Raw genomic sequence first — 26,345 nt, forward strand, 5'->3', positions numbered from 1 at the left:
AACTGTAAGTGAATATAATCTGAGGTAGTAACAAAAAATGTGCACTGCAGCAGCTGTAGTCACAGTTGTTTCTCTTTAAAATTAATTAAAATAAATGAGTTTGTCATAATTAAACTTAACTCAACTAGATGAAATCAAAAAGGTGCACAATATTAGCAAAAGTATTAATTAAGTAAATAAATATTTGTCACATGTGACCGCATGCACAAATTTATGTGGGAATATTTGAGGGACAATATTTGAAAAGTCGTTTTTCCTCATTGTTTCTGGTGGCACCACTGGCTTTTGGGGCCACTGAGAGGTTGCTTTTGAGCCCGCGGGCCACCATTTGAATAGGCTGGGCCTAGGGAACGCAAACGTGTGTGATGTGTTGCAGGTGTGTATGTTTGATTAAATGACGTGGATCCTGAGAGCTGATTGGTCCTAGTATAAGAAGCCTGATTCTCGCAGTTGCTGTGGAACTGGGACAAGTAGTTGGGGGCCACGTGTATGAGTTTTATTGCATTATTTGAGCAAGTATAAAGTGTATATTGTCCAGGGTTTGTTTTATGTGTTATGCAGGTGGTCTCCTCACTCCCTTGTTGCCGTCATGTTTTTTCCCCTGAAGGCCTGAGTGTTTTTTCTGAGGGGATTGAACCTCGCTCATCGTCGTTCTCTCTCCTGAGTTCATGTGGCTCTGTCTGACCTGCATGTAAATGCATCCATCTGCATTCTGGTGTGGAGCGGCTGCCACGTCGGTGCAGTTCCGCTCTCACTGATTCCTTTCTGCAGCAGAATGAGGCCGCTTTGATGTGGCAGTGATCCTCACATACTGAGAGCAGGGAAACTAAGAAAAGGACTGGTTATGTTTTTTAATGAGTGTAGAGACTCTGTTTAAGTTTTAACACACCTCACGTGGGAGGGGAGAGGAAGGGAGAGAGTGAAAGTGGGTCACACACGTTTTCTGATGTTTTTCTCAATCAACTTTGAAAATATGAGTGTGTGACGAGTGAGTCATAACGTGATAAACCAGTTGAACAGTGAGCAGTGTCCCTGTTTGTTTTCACACCACGTTCAACTTAAACCACCAATATTATCTTTTTAAATGTTTTAATTTACCTTTTTATATCATATTTCAGGTGTTTGTCCCTCTTAACCACCCATTATTGCATAAAAAACACTGTTATTTATATATTTGTTATTAATTATCCAATGCTACCCTTTTTTACAATCTTATAGTTTTTAATATTTTAGTTTTACCTAACCATCCAATATTCCAAACCATACAATGACACAAATAACATTAGTTTTGATATATTTTCTTGCATCATGTGCAGCCACGTGACACTGCTCTCTCTCTCTCTCAGTTCTCTGGACTCGTTTGCTGCCGATCTGTGCGTCTGTTGGCAGATTAGAGCAGATTAACATAATCTTGACCTAGCGCGCAAATCCAAGGTGCACATCACGCTCTCTCTCTCTCTCTGAACTGAACTCAGTTATCAGAATAACATGAAAGCAGCTGTGAGAGACTTTGCTCTGACGTCAGAGGTTGTGAGATTTGAATCTAGACTCTGTAAAGGACTGTTGAGCGACCGTTTCTGTAAATCTGATTAGATTAAAACCCTGCATGCCACAGTAATTTGACCAAACCCTGTCACAGCACTGACATTTTGAATTAAACATCATTTACATCAATTTAAGCTTGAGATATCATCACTTTTCTTCATTTTGTTTACCCACCAACTACTTTTTTAAATGACATTTGTGCACGTAGACGCTCCACAGAGACTCAGGGACAGATCCACCCAGGGCGAGGACACATTCCACATCCATGTGCTGTCTCCTCAACTATTCACAGACGTGTAGTAACGTGTAGAAGACACAAACACACACGCGTACAGCATGTACAAAGTAAATAAACCACACACAAACCTGAACAACAGCTGTATGTTTAAATATAAACTTTTTATTCTCTCTTTTTTATATTGCACACGCGTTGCGTCAATCTGGAAACTCGCTTGACAACAAGTCTGTCGCACATAATTCATCACAGTGTCCTACACCCTTTTTAAATATTTTTGCCGTCTTTCAACGTTCAAAAAAAAGGCAGAAAATAAAACTCACAAAATACTCTTAGTCTCTGCGATACAAAACTCTTTTTTTTCAAGTATGACATTTATAAATAATTTGTGATCATTCATAATTGCATAATATCATAAATGAATGAATATTTTTACAATGGAGTAACCGTTTGATCCATAAAATGTCAGAAAATGTCGAGCGGCGTTTGACAAATGTCAGAAATTATGTTCTCAAATGTCTTGTTTTGACCACAAGCCTCAAATAATTCAGTTTTAATGTTTTTTCTCTGTGATACGGAGCAAAGAAAGCAGAAAACATTCACTTTTAAAAGGGCCACTTGTCATTCCCACAACATAAAGTTGGGATTGAAAGAAAATAATAAATGAAACTGACAAAAAAACAGCTCCTCACTTTGTTTCTGTCATTTATGACAAGTTTTAAGAATAAAAGATCTGGAAAAAATAAAAAAGATTTAAGAAAACGGGTCAAATTTAATCCAAACTCTGTCATAGAATGTGAATTAAAACACACACAGTTTACTCTTCATTTGAAAAACCAGCTGATGGTGGTATTTCAGTTCAGTCGGGCAGGAAGTACTGAACGATTCTGTAAAGAAATCTTTTTAAAATCAACAGATTCTAATGATTCAGTTACACTGAAAAACAACTGCTTTACAAGTCGCTAGTTGGTGTGTTTGTGTCGCGTATATAAAACCATGTGACGGCAGTTTCGGAACTACGAAGTAAAGGAAATTGACGCGACTGTCTGGCCGAGTCGTGCTAGAACAGAAAAGAAGTTACACACTAGTGCTTTAAACCCATTTTCAATCCAAAATGACGGCACACCCATATCGTCTCTCCTTCAGTTAACACTGTTTTTCAGCCCAGCACTGGTAAGTGTCCTCACTCACGTGTCCGTGTCCTCATCAGATAAGAGACTTAATCGTAGCGTTACGACGGAGCAGAGGTTAACGTCAACGTGTCCTGGATGCTCCACGGAAGCTTTTTACACAGCTGAGCGACGCAGGTCTCCGACAGCAGACCCAGACCCACGGCCATCAGCGACACACGGCGACTGCTGTTCAGGATCACTGTGCGACACCCACACAGAGAGAGGAGAGGAGAGGAGAGAAGGAAGATAAACACATTAAAGAAGCGTTTATCCTTTTTGAATGTACAAGTGTTTTACTGTGCTTTTAATGACGGTGTTTTGACATTTGGGAACAAAGCAGCTGGAAAATCAGCCTCATACTATAACTATGATGTCTAGCTGTAAATGTGAACTACACTGTAAGTGCTGTGATGTGATTTTAGACAAATAAAAGGCCTACTTTTTTTGGGGTTTTTTTACCTTCATTTAAGTTTTTTTTAGAAATATTTGCTTTGCACCTATCTTTTAGACTTTGTTGTCGTTCTTATTTGTTCCTTATGTATTTTAAGGTGTTTTTTACTCATTTTAAGTTGTTTAACCACTTTTATTTCGAGTCACAACTTCTTGGGAAAGTAGAGTATTCATCTTACTTGATGTCCATTTTTTAAGCTTTTTTTGGACCATTCATTGAAGAGACACTTTTAAGGGACAGACACTAAATCTGTGGTTTTAGGACATATTTGCCTGTTCACTGCACTTGGCATCAGTTCTACTCTCATTAGTTCTTCATTAATATGAAACAGAGCAGCAGACCATAAATCACTCAGCAGCATCTCGTTGTTTGTTGTTCACAGATGAGCTGCCAAGAACAATGAGCAGACTATTGTTGCCAATGCTGCTGCTGCTGCTGCTGCTGCTGCAGCGGGAGAAATAAAGAAACATATTTTTCCTGTGCTGTAACACATTTATCTTCAAAGTCTGGGTCTCTGTGGTCTGCAGCACAGAAGCAGGAGGAATTTCAAACAAAAGGAGGACTTAGTTTTCCCGGACCAGTAACGTCCCCGGTGACTCACAAAGGTCCAAGCTGTTCTGTGACTTTGCGACAGAGGCCGTGTGACATGTTCTCTTACCTCTGATCGCCTGTGAGTTTGAGGTGAGCACAAACAGTTTGATGAGGCCCAGACACAGCGGGGAGTAGTCGTGCTCCCAGATGACGGCGGGGATGAGGAGGCATTTTCCGTAGCAGGAGAGCAGCAGCGCTCTGACGAGGAGGCTGAACTCCAGGGTGCCGCCCCGCAGACGAGCTACTGCCACCCAGAGGAAGAAAAGGACACTGCCGCAGAACGCCAACAGCTCTGCAGGCGCAACAACACACAAAGACAGAATCACAGTCTGACTTCACAAAACAACACAGACACATGATTGATCTCTGGTTGTATCGGTATCTCAGTATCGGTCTGATACAATACTCCAATATTGTACCGGTCCAATATTAGGATACAGATACTCAGTATCAATATTGGTTCAATGCAATATTCCGTATCACTCCGATATGAGGATACAGATACTCAGTATCAATATTGGTTCAATGCAATATTCCGTATCGGTCCAATATGAGATACAGATACTCAGTATCAATATTGGTTCAATGCAATATTCCGTATCGGTCCGATATGAGGATACAGATACTCAGTATCAATATTGGTTCAATGCAATATTCCGTATCGGTCCGATATGAGGATAAAGATACTCAGTATCAATATTGGTTCAATGCAATATTCCGTATCGGTCCGATATGAGGATACAGATACTCAGTATCAATATTGGTTCAATGCAATATTCCGTATCGGTCCAATATGAGATACAGATACTCAGTATCAATATTGGTTCAATGCAATATTCCGTATCGGTCCGATATGAGGATACAGATACTCAGTATCAATATTGGTTCAATGCAATATTCCGTATCGGTCCGATATGAGGATACAGATACTCAGTATCAATATTGGTTCAATGCAATATACCCTATCAGTCCGATATGAGGATAAAGATACTCAGTATCAATATTGGTCGATACAATAGTCAGTATCGGTCTGGTACAATACTCTGTATCGGTCCAATGAGGACACAATACTCAGTATCGGTCCAAAACTAGCCAAAATTACTCGATCTGATATTGTAAATTTAAAAAAGTAAAATCCGATATGATTATACACATAAATGCTTCACTTTACAAAGACAAAATGGTGTAAAGAGAGACGTCCGTCACACACAAGATGTGATATTTACAGCTAATTCAGCTTAAAAGAGGTAAAAGACTGTATCGTATCGGACACAAAACAACATTATCTATCTTTTACCGAGGGCGGCCAGTCCAAACATGCCGTAGAACTCCCACTCCTTGGTGTATCTGATGATGTCAGCGGGGTCAGTGCTTTGCTCGGAGCCGGGGAGCAGAGACCAGCGGAGATAAGCCTCGCACAGCAGGCAGAACACACACAACTTCCAGTGGATCTGCAAGGAGGTGGAGAACAATGTCTTAAAATGCTACCGGCCCCATGTGATGATATGTAAACATACCTGAAGTAATACTTACATTTAAGCTTGTGTTGAAGAGAATGTGCCTAAAAGCCTGGGTCTTACACAAAAGGGCATCGATGAGGATGATGACAGGATCGTACTCGATGTATTTGTCCACAGGCTTTTGACAGGACTGCTGCAGAGACACACACACACACACACACAGGTAGAGAGGACATCCTTTAAACCTACATCTATATAACACGTGTGGTTGCTAGGGGTGATACTGACAAGGTAGATTAAAGGGATCATCCAAATAATTCCTAGTTCATAAACTCAGGCACCACATTCAGTTAGAACACGTTCTAATGCTACATGTCTATGGGAACAACATATTACACGTTAACTGACCAATGATCTTCATATAGTTACACAAATAATTTAGTTTCAGAGAACAGCAGTGAGCCTCCGTAGCTAGCACTCTCATTCGAGCCGGAAACGTTGGACAAAAGACGTAAAAAAAGAGTTACAACTTACGCATATAGTTATCTTTAAAATCCCGTTGCTGTAATCTCGGTGCAGCTCCGGTGCGTTCTCGCTGCATTCAACACACCTAAAGCCACCCTTATCCATTATTTGCTCAAGTCTGGGAAGGTAAACAAACACGAAGAGAAACGAGGAAACTACTCCTACTATGTGAGACCATCTAACCGGAAGTATTACGGTTTCTTAAAGTCAGCCCTTCAAAATAAAAGTCAAGATGTGTTCTTTGATGAGAAGTTGTGAAAATAATGTTCCGTTTGCGATGTATGTGATGTTCTTGAAGTATATGAACTAAGAAGAACACATTAACACAGCTAATGTTTAATGCTTAAATGTATTAAAGATTGACATTAATAAGTAAATATGAGACAAGAAGGTCTCTTGGACACATGACAAGTCAGACCATACGTTGTACAATAGGCATCCTGTATAGGACAGGAAGCTTGAGGGTCTGTCTTGGATATGGTTAGTTAGGAAATATAGATGTCTCTTGTTTGACTAAATGGTGATATTGTCCAATTTAAAGATCATGGGGCAGTATGGTATATCTGGACCCAACTTGTTTTCCAAGTTGTTGTATTATAGAAAAAGGAGAAAGGCGGGGGTCAAAACATGTGATGCCTGCAAATAGGAGTGTTAGAGAATCTATATAGTGTTGGTTTTGCTTTTCTGAGGCAGAATTGTTCGGAGATTCGGCAGGAGCACATTCTCCCAAGCTGCTGTGGCGGCTTGGTTCTGACGCCTGACTTGTAACTAAATAAAATCCCTTTGTTCAGTACAAGTCCTGTGTCAGTGAGGTCTTTTCCTGCCTCATCAACTCATCACCTATCATCGTTCAGAAGAAGGAAGCCTGACAAAAACGACATTCTTCAAACAGCAAAGCGTTCTTCCACAATTAAATTTAGAGGTACAATTGACTACTCAACCACCAACCTAAAAATCTATTTCAATTTCATAAATCTAACACTTATTACTCCAAAACCTAGTACATTTACTGCATGGACGACAAGGAGAAGATAAGATAATCCTTTATTAGTCCCGCAGTGGAGAAATTGACAATGTCAACATCAAAGACAGTAAAGACGAAGGTAATAAATAATAAACATGCATTTTCACATCTGTGAATGTAAAATATATGAAACAATTAGACATAATATAATAACGAGCACTTCTAAAGGCAGTACATATAACTACCTTTTTTAAAAATAACTAATAGAAACTTAAAAATATTTCCATAAATAAATAAATACGATTAGTTTTTAATCTTTAAGTTAATAAAAAAACATGAAATAGACAACTAATATATGATACTAACGAAAAAAGACGTTAAATGAATAACTGTACAAATATTTTTTTTAAATAATCATAATATTGAGTAATTAAAAAGCACTGATGACTAAAGGAAAGAGAAGAAGGGGGCTGTGATGCAACCTTATATAAAGCCAACTCCCTAGGGGGGGAAATGGATCAGGCAGGCGTCTAAGATTTTAATATGAAAGGACAAACGGAAACGTCTCATTCTATTGTCTGATCTGGAAAACGTGACGTCGGAAAGACCGGTTTGACAGCCGTAGTGCATGCCGGGTCTTGTAGTGTCGTCTATTCCAGTCTGGTTTTAATGGTAACCGCTGGCTCGCGCGCAGCTCGCCCTCGTCTGTTCAGTTTTGCAGCAGCGCTTCCGTGCTCTGTGGCCGGCGTGACGTCACCCACGTAGAGCAACAACATGGCCCCTGTTAGCCGGGCTGTGGTTGTTGCGGCGCTCTCGCTGCTCTGCCTGAGCCGAGTCGCCCTCTCCACCGAGTTCTTCTCCACGCTGACGCTGTTCAACAGCGACCTCCACAAGCAGGGATGCAGCTCGCTGTCCGAGTGGGAAGAGTACGCGGCCGACTGCGGTAAAGTGCCCTCGTCTCTCCGCTGTTACCTTTGCCACGTCCTCCTCCCCCTGCTACAACTGTCACTACCCGGCGGCTACTAGCTTCACCGTGTGAAAGCTAGCGCGTACAGAAGCTAATAATAACAAAGTCATTCCTGCTAATGTCAACAGGCTCTGACAGCCCAGAGGAGATTATCGCCTTAATCTGAAGCTCTCGTGGAGGTTAAATTGGATTTAAAAGTAAAAGGTTGTACAATGAGGATATTATAATATGTCTATATACTCCAATGAATATTTCTATACCTGTGTATTTAGAGTGAGACTGGACGATGTGGCCAAAAAAGAAAATATCGCGATAAAACGTTTTTTAAATTTTTTTATTTATCAGTAGGTATTGCTAATTACCACATTAAATGTCACACAATTAATCATAAAAATGAGTTAATTGCACAAGTTCTTGGCAAAATATTGCTGTTTTATTTAAAATTTTATGAGATATGTCATAGTGTGAAGCTATCGGCTTGAAGAACGAGGGCTCTGTTTGTGTGAAGAACGTCCTGTGAATAACGCTTCAACTCTTTTTGCCTTTTCAGAGTCTTCAATTCTACAGTTAGAAGATCCAGACTGCGAGGAGGGAAGTAACCCGCCCTGTGAGTCGGTCTTCTCGCTGAACGCAGAGAAAATCCTGGTGAGATCCTCTCTTATTGCATGTACACGTAAACATTAAGATGATGAAATCATTGATCCTCACAGGAAACTGGGTTTCATTACAGCACTTCACTTAACTACAAAAAGCTAAAGTATTAAAAGAGAAGAATACAATTTATAGTAGAGTATATCTACTACTTACTATCTGTGTTACAGTATGTTAATAAGAATCTGAATCAAATTTAAATACCAGTATTCTTTCATATTGTCACTTGATTCACATGTTTTGAGTTTCCTCTCTGGGCAGTTCCCTCGTGCATGTTTCTCAATTTTTATCTGACTGAGGTGTTGTTGTGGTTTTTTTTTCTCTGTATCTTTTACAGAATCAGGCCAAGTTGTTTATAGAACAGAAAAAAATCCCCTTCCCCGTAGTCAACCACAACACAAACGAAGAACTCGGTAAGTTAAAGAGATCAGTTTATTACACGTGAGTTATGTCATTTTGGGTAAAGTTTCTCTGTCCTTCTTTTGCAGCTATAGGCTACGTTCTGATAGGCAACGGCCTTTATGATGAGGCCATCAAACACTTCTCGCTCTTACTGCAAGTGAGTCCTCAAAATATTCACTATGTCACGTATGTTGAATGTCGTTATTTTCCCTAGAAATAAAACCCAATCTTGTGTTTGCAGGGAGACCCAGAGCTGGTCAGTGCCATTTATGGGAGAGGGATAGCCTACGGGAAGAAAAGTCTTCAGGTGAGTGATTGTATTGTACAATATAACACAAACTGCAGGGTTTAGCTTAAATTATATTGATTTGGCAAATATCAATATTTTAAGTCACAAATGAAGGTGCTCTAAAGTAAACAGTCCCTGCCAGACGTTGCTACTTCATGTCTCGTCACGGCGACGTTGCTCTAATAAATGAGGGCAATTCTGGGTGGAAGTTACCTGGCTGAAAAAAAGGGAGTTTACAGAGGGATATCCTAACCCGTCTCTTTTGTTTTTTGTGCCTTATATCTTTGAATAAATATTGTGTGGCTGAACACACAGCTACACAACCACAGAGTCAGCCATGTTTAGTTTAAATAGTCTAAATTCTGTCCGTGTTGAACCCACTCGCCTTTTATTACGTTAAGAGATGCTCCATCCACGTTCAATACATAGACTTTATGCACTTTGTTCTCTATGTTGTGAATAAATTGAGAAATCCTGCACTTTTAACTTTTCTCGTTAACGTGTTGTTTTCTTCAGTTAGACACATATCGTGTACATGATTGTCTCGCACTATGTTGATTATCGCGGAGTCGTCATATCGCGATATTATTGGCATCGTCGACCATGTGGAGCGTATCATATCATATCGAGAGGTTCCCTGTGATTCCCACCACTAGTTTGTACACACAATATGTTTAGGCCTCTTTCACACCTGTGTGTGTAGTTGCTGCATTCCATCAATTTCCTTCGTTTTCAGTTGTTTTCATTTGTTTTGGGTATCTTTGTTTTGGTTTTTCCTTGTCATTTGAAAACGGAACAAAAAAGATGGCATAGTGAGAGTTATCTCAACATGTAGACTTACTGTCTTCTCAGCAAGCTTGATGAAAAACATTTGCCCTCCTTGTCAACATGCCTTTCTCGTTGGTTCATGAGGTCATAAGAGCATCAGCAGTGTCGTAAAAACAGAGTGATTCTGACAAAAGTATTTTTAGACTCCTTCCTACAAGTGCACTTCATTATGATGAAAAAAAGGTCTCTGTTGGGCGATGTCTCAGAAACAAATCATCTGTTGAAGGCACTGAAGTTCTGCCTCTGTCTTTATTTATTTATTGATTGATTTTTATTTGTAAACAAAAAAAACAGTATTTGACAGTTTTTGATCCCAGATAGAAGATAACGTAAGATAAATGTAAAAAGGTAATAAATAATAAAGGATTTCTGACATTTAAGTGTCAGCCACAGTGACTCAGTCAGGAATCTGCAGTAACAGCAGAGTTTCTTTCAGTAAGAAAGTTAGATGGAGGCATTCTTGCTGCTGCTGACTTGGATGTCAACAACATTTTGTAACTGCTTCCCTCTTCTCTGTCTCCTGCCAGGATATAAAGAACGCTGACTTGGCTTTGTACGAGCTGAACAGGGTCATCACGCTGGAGCCAAACTGGCCCGAGGTTTACGAACAGAGAGCAGAGGTAAGTTCTTCTGACCCTCTGTGAAATTCTTCTATTATCATATAAAACCATTTTAATGCCCCAGTCTAACTTTTTAATAAACAATCGTCTCTGTATGGTCTCCAATTCTTGGCTCCCGCAGTGGATCTAGATGAGCCAATAAAACCATCAGATTGATTTGATTTTCCAATTTCTCTCATTTGCGATCATTGATTATGAGTGGATTATGATCAAGTTTATGTTTAGAGCGTTACTAAACATCTTGATAACGTCATTTGTCACAGTTGAATGATGTAAATGGAGGTCGTAATGTTGTAAAGAGTAAAAAATATGAAGAGAGAGACCCTATTTTTGGCTAGAGTTCAGGGTTTAAATTCACAGATGCCGATAATGGTTCATTTGCGTACTGACCTCTTCCTGACCTATGGATAAGTTAAAGTATCCAGTTAAGTTAGGAAGCTTTTAAGATTTAAATCCATCCTTGAGTGTTTGGTCCATCCATCCTAAATGTTTTTCTTAAAGGTTTTATTTCTTTAACACCTCCTCCGCCTTTTCCTGTTGAAAGAATATTCACCCGTCTCTGAAAGGAAATGCTGCACAATTGAGCATCGCTCGGGGAGGGGAAATGAAATATAAACCTGAAACTAGAGCAACAGGAACATTATTGTGAAGGCAGCACTAATTTATTCTCAGGTTACAGGGAGAAAAACTGTGAAACAATAGGAAAGACAGGATTTAATTTAATATGAGTAAATAATTGTAAATGATCGTATATTAAGGCTGAAACTAACTATTAATCCATTACTAAATTAAACGTCAACTATTTAGACTTTTTTAAGGATTTAAAGCACTTTCTCTGATTTTTCAGCTTCTTAAATGTGAATTTTCCTGGTTTCTTTGCTCCATAGAACAAAGAAATCATTCAAACTGAGTCATTATGGTTTGTGGACTAAACAAGATGTTTGATAACATCATTATTACCAAGTTTGAGAAACAGTTAGCAACATTTTTACTCAGATAATTGAGAAAATAATCGCCAGATTAATCGATTATGAAAATAATCATTAGCTGCAGCCTGATATATTACTAGGGCTGAAAAATCTCACCAAAATTTAATTAAAGCAAACGTTTTTAGTCAGTTTAAGATAAAATGTTGATCATGTCATGTTCTCACCGTGTCCTCGCTGTCGAGGAAATTCCTGATCTTTGTTAAAAAATCCTGTGATTTTTGTGGGGTGATAAGATGTAGCAGCTGTGCTAAATTCAAGGCTGGCAGCAAGAAACAGGTAGTGAGTATCCTTTCCAGTAAAGAACCAATCAGGAACTCGCCACATTCCGTCCTTGGATGGTGATTGAACAAAGACAGAGGTTATTCAAGAGAGCAGGGGAACTCCACAGAGAAAGTCACTTAAAATGGAAGCAACAGGCAACTTGCTGCTCTTTGGTAGCCGCCAAGTTGGATGTCTGTCTATCTTCCATGTTAACTCATCGCTCCAGCGCCCTTCTTCTCTGTTCTCCAAAACCTTGGTTGGTGATCATCTTAGGTGTGCACGGATTTGGGTTCCTTTAATGGCGAAAAAAAGAAAGATTTCCCTATTTAGGAAAATAAGACAAACATAAAGCACACAAAGAATGACAGTAATAGGAAAGTTTCAAATTTGGTTTAGCGAGTAAAACATCACCCATTCGTCATCTTTTCTTGTCCAAACAAAGTCAAAGTAGACACAAAGAACATTCAAGGTGAGGGTGGTGTCTGACCGCGGTATATTCAGGTGGAAGAAGCTCTTCTGAGCGACATATCTGTCCCATTTCTACCGATATCTCCTTGCAATTCTCGTCCAAACGCGATCTAAGTCAAGCAAACGTCTCTGTTTGAATCTGTGTGTTGCAGATCCTGTCTCCTCTGGGTCGTATCAGCGAGGCTCTGGGCGATCTGACCAAAGCCATCCAGCTGCAGCCGTCGGCTCGACTCTACAGACACAGAGGAACGCTGCTTTTCATCTCCGAGGTTTGTTGATGCGATGTATACAGTGTATGTGGAGTGAATACACCGTTATCTGTCTGCATGCGTGTGCTGTGACCGAGCTCTGTGTCACACCTCCCGCCAGGACTACGTGGCAGCTATGGAAGACTTTCAGCAGTCTTTGGAGCTGAAGAAGAGTCAACCCATCGCCATGCTGTACAAGGGCCTCACCTTCTTCCACCGAGGAATGCTCAAGGTGGGATTTCATATCAAAATCAAGGAATTTAAAGGTCCAGTGTGGACTCCTTCATTTTCATCTTCATTTTCATCTTCACACACTTCATTTCAAGTGTGTTAGGGAACTGTGGCAGCACTCGCAGACCAGGAAACTTCCTCCTCAACACGTGACACGCAATGCTGTCGAAATGGCAGACACAGTGGTTTATTCCAAGCCCACAAACACCAAAAAATAATGATTTTATTAAAGGATTATACACTTCTACACACATACGTGTTGGTAGTTTATTCAATCACTGCCTATAAACACTCGTAACTACACAGTGGGTCTTTAACAATTCATGTTTCAATTATTAGAAGGAAAGTTTCTGTTAACTTTTTTTTTTTGTCACCAGGAAGCCATCGAGACATTCAAAGAAGCGTTAAAGTTGAAGGCTGACTTCATAGATGCGTATAAGAGCCTCGGACAAGCTTACAGGTACAGAGTAGTCTTGTTTCTTTGACTTGATTCCTCTGTTTATTTTGTGTATATCTCCATCTGTAAAACGACGATCTTTGGCTGTCTTCTGTCTTCTCCCACGCAGAGAGTTGGGGGATTTTGAGTCAGCAATGGACAGCTTCCAGAAAGCCCTCCTGTTGAACCAGAACCACATCCAGTCTCTCCAGCTGCGAGGCATGATGCTCTACCACCACGGCTCGCTGCAGGCGGCCATCGGCAGCTTCAAGGTAGGAGGAATACAGTAAATATGGTTCATCCACCACATCCTCATGAATGTCCATGAAAATCCTCACTCTCCTCTGGCCGTCGTGCCCTTCTTTCTTCTCCCTTCTTCAGAGGTGTCTTCAGCTGGAGCCCTATAACGAGGTGTGTCAGTACATGAAGGGGTTGAGTCACGTGGCCATGGGGCAGTTCTACGAGGGCATCAAAGCTCAGACTAAAGTCATGCTCAACGATCCGCTGCTGGGTCAGAAGGCCAGCTCTGAATACCTCAAAGTGAAATACCTCCGAGGTTGGTAATAATAATAAACTTTCACGCATCTGAACGCCATTGTGTTGCTTCTTTTTGGTAGGAAAACATAGTGTAATTCATCAGAGGTAATGCTGTAGCCACTTATTATGCCTAATTCTGCGGTTTAATTTTAACTGTAGACATGTTGCTACGCTGTTTGTGTTTACAAAATACCACGTGGAGCTGTAACTGTAATCATGCTCATATAAATTACCAAAAATATTCAACAGTTATTTGAAATGAGGGCATGATACCCAGGATAAACTAAAATGATGTCTTACTTTCTGCGCTACATGTTTTTAAGTGTCATTTAAAATAGAGAAATACGAACTTTGAAAATGGTGGTTGTTTATTATTATTATTACCGCTCTTATCTCCTTATATTTTTCTCCCAGAATACTCGCGCTACCTGCACTCCCACCTGGACATCGCTGTGGCCGAGTACAACGTGGACCAGGATTTACCGGGCAACTTCAAGAACCACTGGGCCAAGAACCTGCCTTTCCTCATTGAAGACTACGAGGAGCAGCCCGGCCTGCAGCCACATATCAAGTACGTCTAATCTTTATTTTAATTCTTTTTTTTAAAGCCCTTTACTCATGAAATATTTAAAAAAACTACAGTGCCGGCGTTGTGTCCTACACTTCACCCCAAGTGTCACCACCAGCCTCATTTCCTGAGCTGCAGTTGGTGGCTGATTTTATGAGCTCATAGTTGAGGCAGACTGTGTTTTGTGGTTGAAAGCGAGCACCTGTGGTCTTTTCTATACGGCACTTTTTTCCCCCAGGATCTGTTTTTATTCTTCTGTCAGAAATCTTTGAAACAGTGTTTCAGAGGTTTGACATGTCGATTCTTCCTCTTCTCTCCCTCTCTCTCTGTCTGTGTGGTTCTCAGGGACGTGCTGCCTCAGATCTTTGACAGCTACAGCAGCGAGGTGCAGAAACTGATATGCACAGCCGACCACCTGGGGGCGCTGATGCAGTACGACACTCCCGGGTTCCTGCCCAACAAGAGAATACACAGAGGTTTACCGCTGACACATCCTGTAGTCCTGTATAAAAGAATCATTCATGTATTTATAACATAAATAAGAGTGTTTTTTTTCCCTTGTATTTAGCAATGGGTTTAGCAACTCTGGAGGTCATGCAGGCCATGCATCGCACGTGGAGCAACTCCAAAGTGCGAGTGAACGGCAAGACGCGGCAAATGCAGTGGAGGGACATGTTTGACATAGCTGTTAAATGGAGGAGGTGAGAGCTTTTTGTGTCCCTTTTTCCTGCCCAAAAAAAGACACCATAAATGTCACATATTCAGAATATGCAACAGTTTGATGGGCTAAGATCTCATATTTCATCTTTATTGAACCAGGGAAGTCCTGTTGACATAATAAAAGTTGTTACAGATCACATGGCGTACATGTAAGCAGTAAAAGTACTTGAACCCAGACAATGACCTGTGCAGAAAACTCTTTAGAATCATAGAGGAAGGAAACTCATCTGGGAAGATAATTACAAGGAGAAGTGGAGAGAAAAAGTTAAATAACTAAACTTAGGCTGCGTTTTAATAAAGATAATATTTACTGACTCATAAAATCCAGTCTAGAGTTTCCCTGACTATAACTTTGGCTTGGCTGAATGAGAACAACAATTACCAAAAAATGAAAATACATGAACATTAGTGTCTCTCCATCATCCAAGACACGTTCCAGGGCAGCCACGGAATCGTGATCATCTCCTGGAAATAACCAAAAACGTGAGGGTTTTGAAGGGAATAAAGAGAAGACAGATGTTTGTATCTAATAATTATCAGTTCGCCATGCTGCAACAGCCTTAGAAATTATAAATTAGAGCTGATATTGAAGCCATTTCTAATCTGTTTTCCTATGGGAAAGCCAATAAGAAAAAGGTAAATTAGCCACTACACAGTCTCTTTTGTCGTTATTGTGTTATGAACTCAACAGACAATGCACAAAAATATAACAAAGTAAATGTTTCGTAGGATCGCAGATCCAGATCAGCCGGTCCTCTGGTTAGACCAGATGCCTGCCAGGAGTCTCAGTCGTGGCTTCAACAATCATATCAATCTCATCAGGTAAGACGATGGTGGCAGACACTCTCCCGAGTCCCTTAAGGCCTCTTGAATTTCCATGTTCCCTTGATTCTGTGCAAGTTTCTTCAGGTTCTTTCTCTCTCTGTCTCTCTCTGTTTCCTCAGGGGACAGATTATAAACATCAGATACCTGGCATACTTTGACAACATCCTCGACTTTATCAAAGACAGAATACTGGTGTACCATGGGTAACGTACTCTCGCTTACTTTCCCCCTCATTAAAAAATGGATTCAGAGAAATCCTGAAATCACCTCAAATACTGTGACAAATCAGCGCGTTACACCTGAGCCAACATTTCCAAAAATGCAGGACCTGAAAAACTTGTCCGCTCAGGTTTAGCTGAGTTTTATCATCCATTTTCACATCAAAATGACATAACCTCATTGTCCTATTATTCTGATGGGCCCACAAACATGTTCAAAATGGATTTAAAGGGCCACTTCACCCAAAAACATACAGTTTCCAGAGATAAATGTTATTCAATAATCAGACAGTGGATTTGAGACACAAGTCTCATGCCCATAACAACCTTCAAAGAAAATAAAAGCCATTCACTGCAACGTTTTATGAGTAAAAGCTCCGGAAAAAATCTAATAAATAAATAAAACAAATTGGTCAAATTTAATCTGACTCTGTAATAGAATGTGAATTAAAACAGCAACGTCGTAATGATTTTAAGTTTCCCAAACGTTTTATATAGGCCTTATATATATATATATATATGTATGTATGTATATATATATATATATATATATATGTATATGTGTGTATATATATATATATATATATATATATATATATATTTATACATATATATTTATATATACGTATATATATATATATATACATGTATGTATATATATATATATATATATATATATATATATATCCAAATGAATGCACAGTTTAATCAACACACAGATCTTTTTGTGCTTGTTATAACTCCTTTGCCTCCCATAGACCCTTTTTCCTTGGGCCTTTATTTATTGTCTATGAAAGTGTTGCGCAAGTATCTCACTGTTACTGTATATGTTGATATTTCTTTCTCTGTGTAATGTTTTCCTCTTCTTTAACAAACGCGGCATTTCCCTCTAATCTCTGACAGAGCCTACAACCCCAGAGGTTTACTCGAGGTCCGCCAGGCTCTCGAGAACGTCAACAAAGTAGAAGACCTTTTGCCGATAATGAAGGTAAATGGGAGAAAATACACGACTCAAAATGATTCAAAGAGGATTAAAGGTCAACTGTGTACGATTTAGTGACATCTAATGGTGAGAGTGCGGATTGACTGGTTTGTTGTCGAAAAAACATTTAAAAGGCTTATTTTTAAGGTTATGAGAAGCAAAATATTTTTATTTTAAAGCCATTTTACACATTGAAAAACATACTTATCTATCAATGAATACAAGAAACGTCTGTCACCTGCCAAGGCTGCGTGCAGTGCCGACCTTCCAGTAAACCCTCTTAATCATGACGCTCTGGACCTTTAAATCTCTATAATTGTTAATAAGTTGTGAAGCGGCAAACAAAATTGTCTATACACACACGCACGCCCCTTGATGTTGTTTGTGTGCGTGTCTGTTTATTTCTTGAAGCAGTTCAACAGTAAAACCAGAGATGGCTTCACGGTCAACTCCAAGGTGCCGAGCATGAAGGATCATGGGAAAGAGTACGACGGCTTCACCATCACCATCACTGGAGACAGGCAAGAAGAATAGCTTTTATGACTGTTATGTCTTTTTCCAGCTGGTGATCAATTCTTTTCTGCGTTAAAATGTCAAATTTAGTTCACTTGATTTTCGTGCTCGAAGGTCATGGTCATGTTTGATTTTGTGACGGCAATGTCTCCGGACCACCTTCACGGGAAGTTCTTAATACTTTGCTCCAAACCTTCACGTGGACTTAAAGCTGCAGTGATAGTAGTGCAAGCAAAACTATCGAACCTTGACAGCGGGAGCGTTTATGTGTATACAGAGGCAGCACAGGGGTGGGTGGGGTCAAGAGGCATTTATCATTTTAGCATCTGTGGGTGCTGGTTTTGTGTTTTCACGGGTTGATACAGTGAAATATTGCGATATTTTGTTAGCATGTCATTTTGTTTTTTGCTGAAGTTACAAATAAACATTTAACTTAAAAAAAAAAAAACTCTCTCACTGAAGCTGTGGTGTGAGAACATTGCAAATAGGTGATTTTGCAATATCGCGATAATATCACAACGATTTCCACCCCTTAGTTTTCACTCATACACCGACCTGCAGCCGTCTTGCTTTACTCGCTCAATGTGGCTGTTGATTCTGTTTTTTAAAAAAACAAGACAAATCACTTCCTGTGTGCAGCAAGGGAACAACACTGGGGCGACACAAGGTCTAAACAATACAATACTGAGAAAGACGGAGAGAGTTGTGTTTCAATGGTAATGGACATTTCTTGATATTTATAAGTTACGCACTACAGCTTTAAGGATGCATTGAAGAGACATTGTTGCTCAAAGGCACTACGATGTTAGAAAACCGTTTTGTAAATGTGTAATTCCTTGAGATAGCCATTTCAAAATGTGGCACAAATGTTGACATCGACTCACATTACAAGCAATGGACATTATTCTGTGCCAAATTGTCTTTTACATTTAGTGTTGTGTTTTCCGTGTCACAGGGTGGGCAACATGTTGTTCTCCGTGGAGACTCAGACGACAGAAGAGCGCACGCAGCAGTACCAGTCAGAGATAGAGTCCATTTATAAAGACATCACTGCCAAAGGAAAAGCTTTAATGCTGTCCACTGAACTCGGGGTAAGACGTCTTCAACGCGCCGCTTCATTAGAGAATGGAAAGATAATAGGTTTTGACTGAGTATGAGCCGGAAAAAAAAGAAAATTAACAGTATTTTCTTAGGTTTCCAGTTTGTAAAATATCAGGATTGACTGTTTTTCACTGTTGAGCTTCAAATATCTTTGAGAAATTGGGTTTTTATGAAGAAACAATTTTGAGGTTTGTTTTGGAAAATATAGATTCTTCTCTATTTTATTTAAGTCAGAACTCTGAATTTTTTCTGACTCCTGAATCCTACAATAGCTGCCGCCGTACAAACGCTGCCACTTTTACCTTTATCTGTCCTATAGGTTACAGAGATGGCTTATGCTTTATGATCAGATAGGTGTCTATAGTCTAAATACACAATGAATCAGGGATGATAAAGTACATTTTTTACTAGTATTATGGGGAAATTTGCAGTGTTATGACAGTTTTTACTCAAGGACACATGAAAAATGCCCATATTTGGGCTTCCTACCATTGCCGCCGTACAAACGCTTTGGTTCACAGTAAATCATTGTCATGTTTCACTTTCTAATTATTAAATAGATAAAGATTAACACAATTCCGAGTTCCAATGGAATTGGAAATGCAACTGGAACGCAGCATAACAAATGGGGACAATTGTTCTTTGTGACAACAGTAAAATAACGTATCATTTTGCACCTGAAATCCTTTTTTCTCTTCTTTCTGGTTCCAGTTTCATAGAGGGTGGAATGTATTCTCTGGAAGTGGTTTGAAATATTTGTATAAGATGAGATTTTCTAGCTGCTTTTATGATTGTTTCTTGTGCTGGCAACTGTCCAGCCCTTGTTGTTCTCAGTGATACTGAAACCCAACATTTTCTTTCATCTTTTGTCATTAAAAGGACGAGGAGATCCACTGTCATGTGAAACGCATCCCTGGAACACGTTCTTCTTACTCTAGACACAGTTTCATTATGTCTGGTGCCCTCGATGCCTTTTCACCCCGTCTGGGTGAACATGTAACCGAAGCCTGTTGTTGACTGCTGATTGACTCTCCTCTTTCCTCCCGCCAGGATGCAGACGCCTTGTGCAACCTCGTCCTCTCCTTGATTTATTATTTCTGCAACCTCATGCCTCTCTCCAGAGGATCCAGGTACAGTACACACACAGTGTAACGTTACACATTTACCTCTCTCTCGATTCAACAACGAGAGACACAAAGGCAAAGATGTTACAGAGATAGCATATGCTTTATGATCAGATATAGGTGTCTGTAGTCTAAATACACCATGAAACAGGGATGATAAAGTACATTTTTTATTAGTAGGATGGGGACATTTGCAGTGTTACGACAGTTTTAACTCAAGGACATGTGAAAAATATAAAATAACCCAGATTTGACAGTTTTCTTTTTTTAAATTGGCATCTTATTTATCTGTTTTTAATCTTTTATAATATATAGACATTGGTTTAGACCAGTGTTTCACAAACATTCTACACTTTTTAATGATGGCAAACTAGTATGACCCAATAGACTTCTTATACCCCTGTATAATTTGTTTGTGTAGAGTTTTATGACTAAAATAACGGCAAATCTTCATATTTCATATTTTTTTTTGCAAACATTTTATTATTAATTGTGGCAAGAGGAAATGTTGTGACTTCAACTTTACTTGAAATGTTTCTGTATTGTACATCACTCAAACTTTCAACTTTATTTTAGCTGTACTTAACTGTATTGTACTCAAAAAAAGTAATTAGTTATAGTTACTCACTACTTGTTCCAAAAAGTAACTGAGTTAGTAACTGAATTACTCTATAATAAAAGTAACTCGTTACCAGGGAAAGTAACTATTTGCGTTACTGTTAAAAAAAAAGGTTGCTATATGTCAAAGAATTTGGATTTTTTCAGTTGAAATGAGTAGAACAGACAGGTGTTTGTACATAACTTTCTATATTTATTGCACGTCGACAGACAGCAAGATGTTTGTCCTGCACTTCAAGTATTATCTTTGTAAGAAAAGTAAACAGTTACACCATATAAAGTGCATTTAACTCTAGCAAATTAAATCAAACTCTCTCAACCTGAGACAACAAAAGTAAACTTTTACACAACAAAAAAGTCTGTTTAGCTCTGTAGTCTTATTCCTAATGAAATAAATCAAACTCTCAATAATCTGTGTTTTTGGCAACTAACTTTGTAGATGCGTGTGCCATTGTGAGATGCTTCATTAAATTAGAATTGCTTACAACGGATGTCGACAAAGTTGTTGCTCCGGGACATAATGTACACATTACATGTACGTTTTTGCCATTGATCACAATGAACTTGAAGAAGTGATTCTATCGCCACAAACAATGAAAATGCCAACTTTACATCGGAGTCCTGACTCGCCATCTCTGCTGCTTCATCGATTCTCTGTTTAGCTGTTGTGTGTGTGTGTGTGTGTGTGTGTGTGTGTGTGTGTGTGTGTGTGTCGCGTATAAACGTGACTCTGCCTTGGTCAATCATAATCGCTTACCTCGTTATTAACCCGCCTCCTCACTAGCTGTGAGCCAGGGGTGCGTTGGGATTTACGTCCAGTAACGTTAACGGCGTTGTAACAACGGGAAAAGTAATTAGTTAGATTACCCCGTTACTGAAAAAATAACGCCGTTACCTAACGCCGTTCTTTTAGCTTAACGTTTACTGTATTTTACTTAAGTTTTAGCCTTTGCAATATTGTATTTAAAATTGTGCACATCTAAGTTTCATTCACGCTCACAAAAGCAACATTTTCTACCACGAGTGTAACATTATGACGCTAAAGTGCTCTTTATGGTGTGTTTCTCCTCAGTGTGGTGGCTTACTCGGTTGTGATGGGCGCACTGATGGCCAGTGGCAAAGAGGTCGTCGGCCGGATTCCTAAAGGAAAGGTAAAAGATTTTAAACATGCTGCAAATTCCACGTTCTGTGTGGAGTCGCCACGTTCTCCCCGCACTGGTGTTTTAGTGCTACTTTAATCGGTGAGCCTTAATATTTACTACGTTTTCATGTGGACGTGATGTTTTACGTCTGGATTTAGTCAGACTAACAAAATATTTTGTGTTTTTTTTTTGTTTTTTTTTTTTCCAGCTGGTGGATTTTGAAGCCATGACCACGCCCAGTCCTGACAGCTTCAGTAAAACAGCAAAGGGCTGGATGAATCTTAAAAGGTTGGTTCACTTTACTTTACTTTACTTAACTTTACTCTACTTAAGTTTAACATTAACTGTACTTCACTTAAACTTTGATTGTACCGACGTTTACCTAAACTTTACTTATATTTGTAGCGTACTGTTTCTACTTTAGTTTAATAAGTTTAATAAGCGCTTACTGTACTTTGCTTTAACTTTTACCATTTTGTTTCTTCTTTTAACTTTACTTAAACTCTTACTGTACTTAAAAATTCCACTTTCCACAACTTAAAGGGGACATATTACACCTTATTTCCCCCATTAAAATAGTTCCCTGGTGTCCTAATGAACATGTCAGTGACATGCTTTGGTCAAAATACCATAAGGATGAAGCACAATAGCAGTTCAATAACCCTGCTAAACCCGCCCCTTTCAGAACGCTCGGTTTTCGTGCATGGTCCCTTTATATGCAAATGAGACACAGGCAAACACACACCCACTTCTTCCAGGGGGTTTCTGATTTGTCCTCTTTACAGCGCTCACTCGCTCAGCTGCTTCTCGTCTCCCCCTCCCTCCACTAGTTCTCTGACAATATCAACATGGCAGCGTGCGCAGAAAACAGCGAGAGTGCCGTCACAGGAAGAGACGTCCTACATAAGGATCGAGCCGAACAGTGCCGAACTGTAAATCAGTTAAAAACACTTAGGGACAGCACAGCTAATTGCCACCGCTGATCGCCAGCAGCGTGCGGTGAGCTGAATAAACTGGCGCTGTATCAGACCGGTGACTGTATGCTCCGGAGCTGGCGATCAGTTTAGGCAGCTCGCCGCTCGCCGCTGGCGATCAGTGGTGGCGATCAGCTTTGCTGTCCCTATGTATCCATGTGTCGGAGGTCTGTTCCTGTGACGGCACTCACACATACAGCGCCAGTTTAGGCAGCTCACCGTTCGCCGCTGGCGATCAGCGGTGCCGTCTTTTTAACTGATTTTCACAGAGAGTGCAGCACCGCTGATCGCCAGTGGCGAGCAGCATAAACGGCCGCTGTATGTGACTGTATCAGACTGAGTCTGTGCTCCGGTCATGGAGGACGTACTGAACAAATATTTTTAATTAGGACGTGTCAGAATGATCAGTTATGAGCTCTATTTGACCTTTTCTTAAAAATGTGTGTGTTTGTACGTCGGTGAAATACGTTCGCTGACTAAATACGGCGACCGCTGGCCGCAGTCTGATGCGAAGTGGTGCGAACACACGTTTGCTGACTTTATCCGGAACATTAGCTTCATATATAAAATCCTCTGAGGCTGGAAGTTTGTGTAAAACACTGTGCTCCACTGTGCAGCCACCAACAGCACACTTGTCCCTCCGCGTTGACATAATACCGCTCTTCCTCCCTCGCCTGCACTCTCGCAGGGACAAGGTGGAGCTAAGGTGGAGCTCTCGAGGTAAACTTACTGGTGGGGCGGTAACATTTGCGGTGAAATGCGCATGCTGCCGTCATAAGCGCAGGGAATTCAACATCGAGTGTTTTATCGCCTATACTTACACTAAGGGGAACCACGAAAACATGACAGAGTATTCTTTTTCCACACTTTGGTGACTGGTAGGGCCTCCAGAGTCCCAAATATAAGTATTAAAATGGTTAAAAAGTTGATTTTGCATAATATGTCCCCTTTAAACTGCACTTTAACTCTTACTGTACTGTAATTTACATCACCTTTGCATGGTTACTGTGCTTTACTTCAACTTTACTCTAATATCACTGAAATACTTTACTATATTTTAACTGTACTTAACTTAAACTCTAGTTAATCTTTTACTATATTAAACAAAACTCTACTGTTTTCATTTCATGTTATACTTTAGTTGAACTTTTACTTTATGTACTACGCCCTCCCCACGCTGCCTTACCTCACTCAACCCCGACTTAATTTTCACCTTACCTTACCTTAACGTTCTCTTCTTTGTTCTTGTTCGTGTGCAGTTTACCGAGCTGGTACCAGAGTCTTCCGTCTGTAGCAGAGACTTTCCCGTCGACCAGGACGATGATCGAGGTTCTCAATACAGACTCATTCTCACACTGTCCAAAGAAATCTTAACAAAACTTCCACACGTGAGACACATGTCGGTTCAGGGAAGTCTTAAAAGATAATAACAACAACAATAATAATAATTTTCTCCACTGGACAGAACTACAGGACTGTCTTCTTCTTCTTCTGTAACCCCCAAACAAAGCTGGTCTCATCTCTTCATTAATGTCCTTTGTTTTTATGTTAACTTAAAGAAAATCCTCAAATAAAACTTAAAGACAGAAGAGGCCTTTGCTCTTAATAATAAGCATTATTTGGTTTTCAAAAAAACACTTCCTGTTTTCTTCTCTGTCATCTCTCAGTCAACTTAAATTGTTTTAAGTATATTTTTTTCCCTGTAAAGTCCAAAAAAAAGCTGCAGTTGGCGAGACATTTCTTTCTAAAGTTGATATTTAATGCAGTCTATGAATGCACTGAAGACTAGGACATAAATATATAGTATATACATATAGTATATACATGTCCATATAGTATATACATGACTAAAAAAAGCATTTAAAAGGCGGAAATCAGATTATTTTTAAGTGAAAACTAATCTCTGCTCTCTGCTGCAGCAGTTTGGATGCTGTGTGGACACTCACTTTTAGAAGATGGCAAACTATCGTGACCCAAATCACCACAAAAATGTGAGAAGAGTCACCTTTTGCCAAATATAGTGACTAATTTACACCCATATCTGTCAAAAGCTAATATCATTTTGGTTTTTTTACATGTAATTTAAAGTATATATATATATGTATATGTATATATATACAAAACTACGCAAACAGAGCTGAAAATTTAATCTGTGAGGTATTTTTTGGGGCAGCTTTGACGTGAAATCTTTGTTTTTCCACAGTTGGGCTCTTTTTGAAAGATGACAGAGAAGATTAAAGCAGGATTTTTTTTGGGCTGCAGACCTGGTTCTGTCCTCCCTTTCTCTGTCTCTCTCTGCTTCATCGTCCTCAAACACAAAGCACAAAGATTAATCTCACGAGCCGTCGTCATGAACAATCACAGACGAGACACAATCCCTTTTAGTTTGAATGTCGCGCCTTCATTTCTTAACATGAGTTTTTTTTTTTTGTTTTTTTTTTTAAATTAACCAGTGTTGTGCTCACACACACAGCCCAGATTATCATCAGAGAGAGCGTTCAGGGATTATTAAAATATATGAAACTAAACCTTCAGGGCTTTTTTTTTTCTTTCTTTTTTTTTTTATTGCTCACGGGAAACTTGAAGCTGTCTCTTGTTTTGTTATTTTGTTTCCTCAGCGCTCACATGAAGTAATGACTTCTCTTTTAAAGGTCGCTGAACCCTGTTTATTTTAACGTGACCAATGATTGGCTCGGTGTAAACTAAGTTAAACTTTAAATCGGCTGTCAGAGATTTTAGAGAACAATCGGGAGATTTATTTGTTGCTTCTTTACTTGAAAGATCAGAAAACAAGTAATAAATCCACAAAAACATATGAAACATGTCAGGTTTAATTTTTCCTCGCTTTTGAGGCAAAAATGTCATTGTAGGACAATTTCTTGCTTATGTTTGACATATTTTCTGTTAAATATACGCATTTAAACGACAGAAAGCGAAGAAAATGACAGATTATCCTGGCAATTTAAATTAAAACGGAGCTATATTTACGTAGAGTTTATGAAAAGAAAGAGGTAAAGGAGCAGTAACAAATAAAAAAAAAACTAATCATTTTATGCTCATTTACACACAAACCTTTCACTTTTATTAAAATTGTTTGTTTTTAAATTTACTGCCATTCCCACATTTTACATTTTAAAATTTGAACATTTTATTTCAAGAAAGAAGCCACAGAATTAAATCTCCTGATTCTTCTCTGTTTGTTTGTACGAAGCAATATTTTTGGGAGAAAATAATTTTTTTTTATCTGAGGCCGAGTCAGTGTCGTAAAAATATGAATATGGAGCAGAAATCGTATGAAGAAGCATTGAAAATTCTCACGGAGACTTTTCATTTAGCAATATAACACAATTTGAATGTATACAAAATATTCCTGATACTGTTGATTAAATCTGGCCTGGTGGAATTATCTATTTTTAACGTTTACATGCTCGTCAAAGTGTCCGATATTGAAGCTACGCTGGTGCAAACTAACGAGTCGGCAGGTAAAGATAAAAAGAAAAAAGTGCTGAGTCACTTGAACAAAACATTTCTTGGGGGAGAGTTTTGGCTGCCTTTAAAATAAATCATCATCACTGAATGTCCCAATATTGCTCATTGTTTTTTCGCCATGTCACTTTTTCCTTACCGTCATATCACTGAGTCACCGTTTGACTCTTGATCTTAAAGCTTGAAACTTGAAGGAGGGGTTGT

General features: G+C 39.3%; 2 protein-coding genes across 3 annotated transcripts; one reads left to right on the top strand and one right to left on the bottom strand.

Moving 5' to 3' along the window:
* Positions 1-1,925: 1,925 nt before the first annotated feature.
* On the bottom strand, positions 1,926-6,157 carry arv1 (ARV1 homolog, fatty acid homeostasis modulator). The gene is made up of 5 exons (XM_058613450.1): positions 5,989-6,157; positions 5,528-5,647; positions 5,292-5,445; positions 4,062-4,286; positions 1,926-3,151 (listed from the first exon to the last, which is right to left on the bottom strand). Exons 1-5 carry the CDS (start codon positions 6,082-6,084, stop codon positions 3,012-3,014), a joined length of 735 nt encoding a protein of 244 aa, XP_058469433.1. The 5' UTR covers positions 6,085-6,157; the 3' UTR covers positions 1,926-3,011.
* A 1,305-nt stretch (positions 6,158-7,462) lies between these two features.
* Positions 7,463-26,122, top strand: ttc13 (tetratricopeptide repeat domain 13). Of its 2 annotated transcripts, none has more exons than XM_058613449.1 (23): positions 7,463-7,886; positions 8,461-8,555; positions 8,899-8,974; positions 9,050-9,120; positions 9,205-9,270; positions 10,608-10,700; positions 12,571-12,687; positions 12,788-12,898; positions 13,275-13,357; positions 13,464-13,605; positions 13,715-13,889; positions 14,285-14,441; positions 14,784-14,914; positions 15,007-15,139; positions 15,888-15,980; positions 16,103-16,186; positions 17,105-17,189; positions 17,598-17,704; positions 18,652-18,787; positions 19,848-19,927; positions 21,612-21,690; positions 21,890-21,969; positions 23,915-26,122. In XM_058613449.1, exons 1-23 carry the CDS (start codon positions 7,718-7,720, stop codon positions 24,027-24,029), a joined length of 2,478 nt encoding a protein of 825 aa, XP_058469432.1. In that variant the 5' UTR covers positions 7,463-7,717; the 3' UTR covers positions 24,030-26,122. The 2 variants fall into 2 exon arrangements, with proteins under 2 accessions (XP_058469432.1, XP_058469431.1); XM_058613448.1 differs by having other exon boundaries at positions 7,464-7,886; positions 17,595-17,704.
* The last annotated feature ends 223 nt before the right edge of the window (positions 26,123-26,345 follow it).

Source organism: Solea solea, chromosome 17, assembly GCF_958295425.1.
Source record: "Solea solea chromosome 17, fSolSol10.1, whole genome shotgun sequence".
Lineage (NCBI taxonomy): Eukaryota > Metazoa > Chordata > Actinopteri > Pleuronectiformes > Soleidae > Solea > Solea solea.